Genomic DNA, 12,320 nt, shown 5'->3' on the forward strand with positions numbered 1-12,320 from the left:
TACTTCACTAGCTGTTACAAGGTGGGGTAAAAGGGGATGAGTGATGATGAGACCTGGTTTCAGATCAATTACCTTTTGAAACCAGTAATACAAGCCAGTGGTGCCAGGAACATCTGGGAGGAAGTTGTAACGATCTGCCCCAAGGCTTACCATTTACCAGCCTTTCTGTGACTCATGGCTTGCAGAAAAAAACTGTTCATGTTCCTACAGGTGCCTCTGCAAGTTTCCCTGGGCAGTTGAACTTGTCTGTTGAGGTCCCCGATAAACCATGGAGCACCCCTGCAACACAGTCCTTTCCAACTGCAGACCAAGCCAGCTCCCTCTTAGGCTCTTTGGTCCTGTGTATCTCCTCCTTGCTTTGGTGCTTCATCCCTCAGGTAAAGCATTTGGCTGTAGCTGATGGTTTCTCTGTGGTGTAGGGAGAGACTCAGAGTTGGAATCAGAAACCTCGATTAGTTGTGAGTAAGCTAGAGGTGCCTTTTATTGAGGGCTTGCTGTGGGTCAGACATAGTGCTCAGTGCTTTACAAACATTGTCTTACGTAATCCTCCCCAAAATCTTATGAGTTAGGTAGTAGCATCTCCATTTTTAGATGAGGAAACCACTTCCATATGCTCACACAATATGAAGTTTTTTTATTTTTATTTTTTTTAGTGTTTTTATTTATTTTTGAGACAGAGAGAGACAGAGCATGAGCAGGGGAGGGGCAGAGAGAGAGGGAGACACAGAATCCAAAGCAGGCTCCAGGCTCCGAGCTGTCGGCACAGAGCCCGACGCGGGGCTTGAACCCACGGACCGTGAGATCATGCCCTGAGCTAAAGTTGGACGCTTAACCGACTGAGCCACCCAGGCACCCCACACAATATGAATTTGAGCCCAAGTCTTTTGGACTTGAAATCCCACATCATTTACTTGCCATTAGGATTTGAAATCTGGTCCTACTGCTTCCTACCTGTGGGGCCTCAGATCCTTCTGAAGCTGCTTCCTAAGGCACTTCAATTCCAGGCAGCCTCTTGTTTCCTGACTTGTGAGAATGGGGGCAGTAATAGCCACCTTGCAGGTTATTTTCTGAGGATTTGGATAGGAAAACACTTAGCCAGGTGTCTCAGGCAGAGTGGGTTGAAGCTTGTTCCTGCCTGCCTGAATCATGCCCCTTGATGTGCTCTGTATCTAACTGAATGCAGGTTAGAGCTGATGGGGCCAGGCCCTCTGACGCAACTGGAATATGCAGCCTGAGTGGGAGGCACGTACACTTGGAGTGCATCGCTGTTGACTTCTTGATTGTTGCACTGTCCTCTCTAACAATAGGACAGGCCAACTATAAATATTTGGAACCATATGATAATGGAAATGTGCCAGCACACAGGACACTGAAGTGTATTGTACGTTTTGGGGGGCAGGGCAGATTTGGTAGAAAACAAGGAGAGGGTTTCTGGGTTCTTGGCAACTTTTAGAGTTGGGGAATTAAGGCTTCTTTTGGGGGACTCAGTCCATTAGCTGTTGGCTGGACAACCTGATAGGAGAGGATTGGGAAGCTGATAGTCTCTGGTTAAGGGAAACAGCTGACAGACGTACCTGGCCAGCCCTCTGCTAGCTGAAGACCTAACCTTAGGAAGAAGGCTGTTTTAAGAATGGGAAAAGTGCAGGGCACCTGGGTGGCTCAGTAGGTTAATCTACTTTGGTTCAGGTCATTATCTCACGATTCATGAGTTCAAGCCCCACATCAGGCTCACTGCTGTCAACAGAGACTGCTTTGGGTTCTCTGCCCCCCTCTTTCTCTGACCCTACCCCTCTTGTGCAAGTGTGTGTACTCTCTATTAAAAAAAAAAAAAATATATATATATATATATATATTTTTTTTTTTTTTTTTTTTTTTTTTTTTAATGAGTGGGAGGGGCACCAGGGTGCCTCAGTCAGTTAAGTGTCTGACTTCAACCCAGGTCATGATCTCATGGTCCATGAGTTCAAGCCCTGCATCTGGCTCTGTGATGACAGCAGAGCCTGGAGCCTGCTTTGGATTCTCTCTCTCTGTCTCTCTCTCTGGCCCTCCCCTGTTTGCACTCGTTCTGTCTCTTTCTCTCTGTCTCTCAAAAATAAACATTAAAAAAAAAATGAATGGGAAAAGTGACTTAATTTTTTTTTTTATCAGTGTTTGAATAACTATTGCATTCATGCAGGTCGGAATTCAGAATAGTGTACAGAAAAACTCATCTCTGTTCCTTACCTGCTGTTTTTTCCACCTATAAACCCAGTTTGGGGGTTACCTTCAAAGGTATTTTCAAACAAAATTAAAAATACAAATGTTAGCAAATTAGCAAAGACTATATTGATCTGTATCTCTTTTTTTAATTAATTGTATGTCTTACAAAGCTTTCCATATAATACGTAGGAGATTGCTCCTCATTTATAGCTTTTTTTTGTTGTTGCATGGTGTTCTCTTATATAGATGTTGTTATAACATAAAGTTAATCTCTTATTGATGGGCATTTGGATTGTCTGGAGTTTTGCTATTACAGTCAATGCATTGTTAATTAGTTTGGTAAGTAGCTGAAAAAGTTGATTTTGGACAGGACGCAGTATCCTGTACTTATTGAAGGTACTTGAGGGGCGCCTGGGTAGCTCAGTCAGTTAAGTGTCTAACTCTTGATTTCAGCTCAGGTCAGGATCTCACGGTTTGTTTGATGGAGCCCTGAGTCGGGCTCTGTGCTGATAGCACAGAGCCTGCTTGGGATTTTCTTTCTCCCTCTCTCTCTCTCAACTCTCTCTCTCTCTCTCTGCCCCTTCCCCACTCATGCTCACTTTCTTGCTCTCTCAAATAAACAAACATTTGAAAAAAAATTTTAAATAAAGATACTTGAGGATAGATAGTTGTTCCCCAATGCATCTCTAGTTTCTAGAAGAAAATTGAGCACAAAGGAAGCGCTCAACTAGCTCTTGAATGAACAAGAGGAACCTGGCTTTAGAATCTGACTACCCTGGGTTCTAACTCCACTTCTGCTCACTAGTTGTGTAACCTTGGGCTAGCATCTCAGTTCTGAACCTCAGTTTCCTCATGTGGCATAAGAATCCATGTAAGCTTTTGGGGCTCACAAATTTGTAGTTTAGACTTTTATAAAGGTTTTTCTTAAATGTTCTGTTATTTTATTTTTGAGACAGAGACAGAGCATGAGCAGCGGAGGGGCAGAGAGAGAGTGTGACCCAGAATCTGAAGCAGGCTCCAGGCTCTGAGCTGTCAGCACAGAGCCCGACGCGGGGCTCGAACTCACAGACTGTGAGATCCTGACCTGAGCCGAAGTCGGATGCCCAACCGACTGAGCCACCCAGGCGCCCCTAGACTTTTATCTTAAATGTTTATTTAAGAGAGTGCCAACTCGGGAGGGGTAGAGAGAGAGAGAGAGGGAGACAGAGGATCCAAAGCGGGCTCCATGCTGACAGCAGAGAGCCCGATGTGGGGCTTGAACTCAAGAACCTTGATGACCTGAGCCCTATCTTATTTGGTGTTGAAGATGGCTCTGTAAAGTCTAATTTCCATCTTCCAAATGAGAAAACATAAATTCCTAATAAGTTGCTTCAACTTCTGCATGAACATAATGATGTTTCCAACTGACAGTTTTGTGGGATCTTTGTATGCATCTTTAAAACACCTGCAGGGTGCTGAATCACCTAAGGAGGTTTAGGTATTCCTTTTAAGCTTTTCTTACTCTTACTACATCAAGGAGCAAATATGTTTGGTCCTACTGCTATTTTTTTTTTTTAAGTTTATTTATTTTGAGAGAGGGGGAGAGAATCCTAAGCAGACTGTGCTGCCAGCACAGAGCCCAACATGGGACTTGATCCTAGTACCGTAAGATCATGACCTGAACCAATATCAAGAGTCAGATGCTTAACCAACTGAGCCACTTAGGTGCCCCCATACTACTCTTGAGTAACTCTAATAGCATGCATTTCTCTTTTCAAACCAAGGGGAACCAGGCCTCAGGTTCAAAGCTTGAGCTAACGATTGATTGTGAGACCCGGAGAATTCAAGTGCCTTACCCAGGAGCACCAAGCAAGTTCATGTCAATGCCTACAGGGGTCTCTGTGTCCATTAACTGCATCAACAGCAGACCCTGACCCGATGCATCCTATTCTGTCAGCCCTTTACTGGTGTTCTCATTCAGTCCTCACATCAACACTGTAAGAGAAGTGCTGTTACTTCTTCCAAGTTTAGTGCTTTATTCCAAATCTCACACTGCCTCATTGGGCATCCAGAAATCAGAGTCTGCTATTTCAGTAGTTGGAGGAGAAGAGGTAATGGGAGGTAGGGAAAAGATATTAATTAAGTCTTGGGTGTATCAGAAAGATTAACCTTAGTGGGTAAGAAAATGACAGGCTGTGACAGATGTGGATACCACTTCTAGCTCCTCTGTTTCCTAGCTACGTAACTTTAGTGAATTCATTTAACCTCTCGGTTTTCCATTCTAGAAAATAGACATTAAATCTACTTCATAGAGTGCTTGGTGAAGATTAAATAAGTATTTAAGGGGTGCCTGGGTGGCTCAGTCAGTTAAGCGTCTGACTCTTGATTTTGGCTCAGGTGGTGATCCCAGAGTTGTGGGATCAAGCCCCATGTCAGGCAAAAAAAAATTTTTTTTAACGTTTATTTATTTTTGAGACAGAGACAGAGTATGAACAGGGGAGGGGCAGAGAGAGAGGGAGACACAGAATCCGAAATGGGCTCCAGGCTCTGAGCTGTCAGCCCAGAGCCCGACGCGGGGCTCGAACTCACGGACCGTGAGATCCTGACCTGAGCCGAAGTCGGACGCTTAACCGACTGAGCCACCCAGGCGCCCTCCCAAAAAATGTATTTAAGTGTCAGCTGTTGGGGCGCCTGCCTGGCTTGGTTGGCAGAGCATATAATTCTTGATCTCACGGTTGTGAGTTTGAGCCCCTTGTTGGTTGTAGAGATTACTTAAAAATAAAATCTTAAAATAAAAAGATTTAAATGTCAGCTGTTGGGAGAATTCAGGAGCACAGGGAGTCTTGACTGCTGAGAATGGTGTATGCTGTGTTCGTTTGCTAGGGTAACAAAGTAACCCAGGTTGAGGGTCTTAACAAAAAGTAAGGTATCAGCCAGGTCGGTTTTGTTTCAGGCCTCTCTCCTTAGCTTGTAGTTGGCTGTCTTCTCTGTCTTTACATGGTCTTCTCTCTGTATCTGTGGTCATATTCCTTCCTCATATAAGGACAATAGTCATACTAGCTTAGGGCCCACCCTGATGGCATCGTTTTAAGTTAGTCACCTCTTTAAAGGCCCTGTCTCCAAATACAGTCACATTTGGAGGTAGTTGGGGTTAGGACTTAAACATATGAGTTGAAGTGGGGGCGGGGGGTGGGGAGACGATTCATGTTAAAAGAAAAATGGAACTACAGAAAAATGTAAACAGTAGTTGCTGGTAACCACAGTCATCGGAAAGGTTTATTTCCTTCCAGTCTTTTTAAAAGATTTTTATTTTTAAGAAGGGCTCAAACCCAACCTCCAGATCAAGAGTCACATGCTTGGGGCACCTGGGTGGCTCAGTTGGTTACATGTTGGGCTTTGGCTCAGGTCATGATCCCGTGGTTCTTGAGTTCCAGCCCCGCATCGGGCTCTGTGCTGACAGCTAGAGCCTGGAGTCAGCTGCAGATTCTGAGTCTCCCTCTGTCTCTGCCCTTCCCCCACTCACGCTCTGTTTCTTTCTCAAAAATAAAAAGGAAAAAAAAGTAATGTGCTCTACCAAATGAGCCAGCCAGGTGCCCCTCCTTCCGGTATTTTATTTATTATTTTTAAAAATATTAATGTTTATCTTTGAGAATGAGAGTGTGAGTGGGGGAGGGGCAGAGAGAGAGGGAGACAGGATCTGAAGCAGACTCTGCGCTGACAGCAGACAGCCCGATGTGGGGCTCGAACTCAGGAACTGTGAGATGGTGACCTGAGCCAAAGTTGGAGGCTTAACTGACTAAGCCACCCAGGTGTCCCCTTCCAAACTTTTTATATGTGCATAGTTGCATATATTATATAGGTCTTTCTACATTCTGCTTACATTCTGCTTACTTGGTTTCACTTCATAGCATAAGAACTTCCCTAGGTAACTTAAAGACTCAACTATAAATACCATTTTGCATAGTTGGATAAATAATCCATGGAGTGTAAACACTGGAGTGTAAATCCATGGATTATTTAACTGTTGCTCTATATTAAGGTGATTTAACCTTTGCCACATCTCATTCCTGGGCCTTTTAGCCCTAGAGCAAATTCCTCAGATGATGAGACCAATGAGCTGTGTTCAGGAGGCAAAGGTCAGGGTCACCCTGAAAGGTGGCCTGAGAGTCTCGCGGTTTCCAGGGCCTCCTGGAACTGACTCAGGCCTAGATCCCACTTTCTTCCCCTACTGGCCAAGCATATCACACACAGGCCACCACCCCTCAGTGGGGACCTTGTCAGTAGGGCAATCTGATTTTTAAACATCTTCTCTCTTTGTCACAGGCACATTCCAGCCTTCCCCGACTGGATCCTGCCTCTCTCTGTGGGGCTCTTGGGTTCTAGGGAGCTTGCCCTGGGCTCTGGGGAGCTGAAGGCACCTCTGTATGCCTTTAAGCCTCCCCTCTTTTCCGTTCCATTCACTGACCCCCTCTCTCCAAAAGATGACCAATGTCTTAACTTCTTTTACCTAGGTTGGTTGTGCCTGTTCTTGAACCTCCTGTCCATGTGATCATACCTGTGTCCTCTCTTACACCTAGCCTCTGTTACTCAGCTGTGTTTGTAAGGTTCATCCACGTTGTTATCTGTCCTTGTGGTTGATCTCATTGTGTGAATATACTACAGTGTTTCTGTCCATTCTCCCTTGATGGACCTTTGGGTTATTTCCAGTTTTTCACTATTAGAAACAGTGCTGCTGTGAACATTATAACACATGCCTTCCGGTGAATGTGTTTTTGTTGGGTCTCTACTGCAAAGGGGAATTGCTGGGTCTTGGGGAATGTGTATATTTAGCTTTGGTAAATACCACCCAACAGTTCTCCAAAATGACTATTCCGTTTTATACTCCCACATCAGACTTCTGCTGTTTTTTCTTACTGAGGTAAAATATCCATGACCTAAAATTGGCTGTTTTAACCATTTTAAAGTAAACAATTCAGTGGCGTTAAAGCACATTCACACTGTTGTGCAACTGGCATCGTAATCCATCTCCAGAACTTTTTCATTACTTCCAGCAGAAACTCTGCACTCATTGAATGGTAACTCCCCATTTGCCCCTCTCTCCAGCCCCTGGTAAACTCTATTCTATTTTCTATGTCTGTTAACTATTCTAGGTACCTCATATACACAGAATTCTACAGTATTTGTCCTTTTGTGACTGGCTTATTTCACCTAGCTTAATGTTGGTAAGGTTCACCCATATTGTAGCATGTATCAGAATTATATTGCTTTTGAAAGCCAAATAGCATTCCACTGCATGTATATAACACATTTTGTTTATCTCTTCATATCTTGATGGAGTCTTGGGTGGTGTGCACCTTTCAGCTATTGTGAAAAATGATGCTATGAAAATCAGTGTACAAGTTTCTTTGTGCATTCCTGCTTTCACTTCTTTGGGGTAAACCCCTAGAAGTAGAACTGCTGGATCATACGGTAATTCTGTTTACCTTGTGAGGAACCACCGAACTTTTTCACACCATTTTGCATTCCCAATACAGGAGGGTTCCATTTTCTTCGTACCTTGGCAGGACTTTGTTTTTCTTTAAAAAAGAAAAAAAAGTTTTCCCAGGGGCGCCTGCGCGGACCAGTCGGTTGGGGGCATCCAGCTTCAGCTTAGGTCATGATCCCACCGTTGGTGGGTTCGAGCCCCACGTCAGGCTCTGCTGTCAGCACAGAGCCTGCTTTGGACCTCTGTACCCCTCTTTCCCCCTCCCCTCGCTTGCGCTCTCTCTCTCTCTCAAAAATAAAACATTAAAAAAATTTTTTTTAATAAAATAAAGTAGTTTTCCTAGCAAGTGTGAAGTGGTACCACAATGTGATTCTGATTTCCATTTCCCTAATGACTAATGATACTGAGCATCTTTTCATATGCTTATTGGTTATTTGTATATCTTTAGGTCAATGTCTTTTCAGGTCCTTTGCTTTTTTCTTGTTCTTGCTTTTATTTATTTACTTAGTTATTTTTTAATTTACCTCCAATTTAATTAGCATGTAGTGCTGTAATGATTTCAGGAGTAGATTCCAGTGATTCATTCCCTATGTATAACACCCAGTCAGTGCTCACCCCAACTAGTGTTTCCCCTAATGCTCCTTATACATTTAGCCCATCCCCCCACCCACAATCCCTCCAGCAACTCTCAGTTTGTTCTCTGTACTTAAGAGTCTCTTATGTTTTGTCCCCCCTTTTTCTTCTTTTTTAAATTTTTTTTTAAGTTTATTCATTTTTGAGACAGACACACACAGCATGAGCAGGGGAGGAGCAGAGAGAGAGGGAGACACAGAATCTGAAGTAGGCTCCAGGCTCTGAGCTGTCAGCACAGAGCCAGATGCGGGGCGCAAACTCAGGAACTGAGATCATGACCTGAGCCAACGTCGGATGCTCAACCGACCGAGCCACCCAGGCGCCCCCGTTTTTTTGTTTTCTTTAATTAGAATGTTTGTTGAATATGAGTTTTAGGAGGTTTTATATTTTGGATACTTATAATTTAGAATTCTACTTTTTTATATTATACTCATATACTGTTTGAATTCTTTGGCATGTTCACATTACTTTTGTAGTTTACTCATCTATTACCCTTTCTTATTTTATGGAAGGAGTTTTTAAAAGATTTTATTTAAGTAATCTCTACCCCAAATGTGGGGCTTGAACCCATGACCCCAACATCAAGAGTCACATGCTCTACTGACTGAGCCAGACAGGCACCCCAGATTTTAAGATTTTATTTTTAAGTAATCTCTACAGCCAATGTGGGGCTTGAACTCACAACACTGAGATGAAGTGTCTCATGTTCTACAGACTAAGCCAACTAGGCACCCCAATGAAGAGAGATAGAGAACGAGCAGAGGAGGGCCAGAGAGAAGGGGACAGAGGATTTGAAGGCAAGGCTCTGAGCTGTCAGCATAGAGCCCGACGCAGAGCTCAAACTCAGGAACCATGAGATCATGACCTGAGCCAAAGTTGGAGGCTTAACTGACTGAGCTGCCCAGGCAACCCAAGGAAGGGTTTTTTTAAAACAGTTATTGTAGGTGTGCCTGGGTGGCTCAGTGGGTTAACGATTGACTATTGGTTTTGGCTCAGGTCTTGATCTCAGTTTGTGAGTTCGAGCCCCACATTGAGCTCCATGCTTACAGCACAGAGCCTGCTTAGGATTCATATTCATTTATATTCATTCATTCTCTCTCTCTCTCTCTCTCTCTCCCCCTCTCCCCCTCCCCCCCCCCCCCATGCTCGCTCTCTCTCTCTCTCTCAAAATAAATAATTTAAAAAATGAGGGAGGGAATGGTGGAGGCAGGGGTGGGGAGACAACAATCTTCATCATCTGAGACTAAAGGACAATTTTTCGAAAAAGGACATTTGGAAGGCCTCACGCTGACACCTCTGTGGCACAGCACTGTCCCTGTGGTCCTCGTTGTGCTGCAGCCTAGGAAAACGATGCAGACTGGTGTCTCGGCCAGAGCAGGTGCTGATGGGCCCATGTGTTCCCTCAGCAGGTACCCTCTTTTCCTGCTTTGGCTTCAAAGAAGGGTGGTTAAGAACATTGGTTGTAAGTACTCTCTAGCCAATGGTTTGGAGTCAGGCTGATAGGGGCTTCTGAACCTCAGTTTTCTTACCTTTGAAAAGGAGATAATACCTACCTTAGCTAAGGTAGTTTAGGATGAAATGGGCCCAGTCTCTGGCTTAGTGAGTGGTAGTTATCACCTCGGAGTGCTTATTTGAAAGATGGCTAAGCAGGGGGGTTCAGAGGGAACATGAAAAACTGAAACAGCTAGAGATTGTCCAGAATGATCTGTGTGAGTAGCAGTGTAGCAGGACGCATATTGGATATAGGTGGACTCATGGTCTTCTGAAATGCTGAAAATCTCCTGCCTTCAACCATGACCTCAGGTCAACCCTATGTCTCATGAGGCCATCTGGGGCTGATGTTGCTGAATGTATATGATCTTGATTCTTTGGTCTCATGAACAAAGAAAGCAGCTTGGCCCACAAACCACCATGTAGTCCTTCCTCTTGAGGCCAAAGTTGGAAGCCCCATCTGAAACTTGTATTTGATTATAATGGAGACCAAAGCCAGGTCTCCTGCAGTGGCTTGAAACCATCTTTGATCCAGCCAGGAGGCTGTCGTCAGGTGTTGCTTCCACTAGGGTAGCTTCCGGAAGCCTTCTTCTTCCTAATACTCTGTTTCTGTCTTACCCACAGTGATTTTCGTGGACTGCCCTGGGCAAGAGTCAGCCCTGCTTAGCACTGATGGTGACTTCGCTGTGCTGAATGGTAGAACACTCCAGGTAAGATACCACGTGCACCTGCCAGGAGGAAGGAAGATGTTCTCTGTGCATGCCCAGCTTGCTGCTGGCCAGGAGTTCGAGGTTGCTGGGTTATGAACCATGTTACCCCTTCAGAAGAGGCAGTGTTAGCCCTCAGTTTGCTCACACCTATGGGCGTGGCTACTGATCTAAGCAGGGTAATGCCTGCACCCTTCCATTAGGGGCGCCAGAGAGTCCTGCCAGTGGGGCAAAGAACTGCCTTGTGAACCATGGCCCAGTACCTTTTGCCCCTCGCATTCCCTTTCCCATCACCCTTTCCTTCTTTCCCATATCATCTTGCTAAACCCCAAGGGAAGATGATTCAAGACCCCATGAACATCCCATGAGCCTCTGGGAAGACAGACCTGAGGCACTCAGCCACATTTCTTTCTTTTAATTTTTTGAATAGCTAATATATCCATGTGGCTCAACAATTTTAAAATATTAAAAAGTTACACAGTGAATAACCTCCTTTTGTTTCTCTGCATTTACCTAATGCCCTTTCCAAGAGAATACACAGATAACCACTGTTACCAGTTATTTTTCCTTTTGAAGTTTATTTATATATTCTATATTTATATTAAACATATGTTATGTATTTTATATATTTACAGATCTAAAAATACTTTTTTCTCCTCTCTTTTATGCAAAAAGATATATTATTTACATGTATGCACTTTCTTTCTGCATCTAAAAATAGGTTTTGTTTACATATAAGCCACTATGAATATGTGGCTTTATTTTGCTACACTTATACACAAAAGCTGGTACATACTAATTATGTAAGTTGTTAAATAAAATACTAAACTATACTGTAGTTTAATTAGTTATACTGTAGGTCAACTTTGTTCTTTTTCATTCATTCCTAATTTTTAGAGCTGTATAGCAGTTCCACTAGATGGATATATTCTAGTGTATTTAATTGGTTCTCTGTAAATAAACACTTAGGATTCTTTTCAATTTGTCTTGTGCAATAAACCTATTTAGGTCTCCCTCCTCACCCTTAATGTCTGTAAGTGAGAGGATGTCGAGTATCTTCCAGCTGTTTGCGTGTCTGGGTTAAGGGGTCTTCTCTCCTTGCAGGAGAGGAAACCATTGAAGATCTCCCCATCCAACCGTATCTTACGAAGACGCAAGAGAGAATGGGTGGTTCCACCAATATCCGTCTCTGAGAATGGCAAGGGTCCCTTCCCCCAGAAGCTCAATCAGGTATGACTGTGCTTTCTCCCAGGGAGTCACTGGTGGGTACAGGGACCCTCATCCAAAGGCCTTACTATAAGGTTTCTTGACCCTGAAAGCTTCTGTACTGGGAACAGTTTCTGATAAGGCTTCACCTCTCCTCACTTTTGTTGGCAGTCGTGAGAGATTTGTCACTTTGTCAGCTATTTTCTTGTGCTTCCAGCTCAAATCTAATAAGGACAGAGGCACCAAGATTTTCTACAGCATCACAGGCCCTGGAGCAGACAGCCCCCCTGAGGGTGTCTTCACCATAGAGAAGGAAACAGGCTGGTTGTTGTTGAATAAGCCGCTGGACCGGGAGAAGATTGCGAAGTATGAGGTAGGTAATCTGGAGCATCCAACAAAAGCAGGGCCCCGTTGCCAGGTGGGGAGGGGTGGGGTCAGGCTGACCCTGGACCTGTGCACCCACAGCTCTTTGGCCACGCTGTATCAGAGAACGGTGCCTCAGTGGAAGACCCCATGAACATCTCCATCATTGTAACTGACCAGAACGACCACAAGCCCAAGTTCACCCAGGATGTTTTCAGAGGGAGCGTCTTGGAAGGGGTACTACCCGGTAAGAGGAC

The 12,320-nt window shown here is 44.2% G+C and overlaps 1 protein-coding gene across 3 annotated transcripts in view; it reads left to right on the forward strand.

Annotated features, from left to right (window-relative positions):
• Window positions 1–12,320, forward strand: part of CDH3 (cadherin 3) — a 58,294-nt gene that overhangs the window by 28,970 nt on the left and 17,004 nt on the right. For all 3 annotated transcript variants that reach the window (XM_019455450.2, XM_019455449.2, XM_019455448.2), the window contains 4 exons: window positions 10,412–10,497; window positions 11,599–11,724; window positions 11,918–12,073; window positions 12,166–12,310. In XM_019455450.2, the coding sequence (XP_019310995.1) occupies window positions 10,412–10,497; window positions 11,599–11,724; window positions 11,918–12,073; window positions 12,166–12,310 (513 nt within the window). The remainder of the gene's footprint in view (window positions 1–10,411; window positions 10,498–11,598; window positions 11,725–11,917; window positions 12,074–12,165; window positions 12,311–12,320) is intronic.

This window comes from Panthera pardus, unplaced genomic scaffold (genome assembly GCF_024362965.1).
Source record: "Panthera pardus isolate Hobbes unplaced genomic scaffold, ASM2436296v1 HiC_scaffold_19, whole genome shotgun sequence".
NCBI lineage: Eukaryota > Metazoa > Chordata > Mammalia > Carnivora > Felidae > Panthera > Panthera pardus.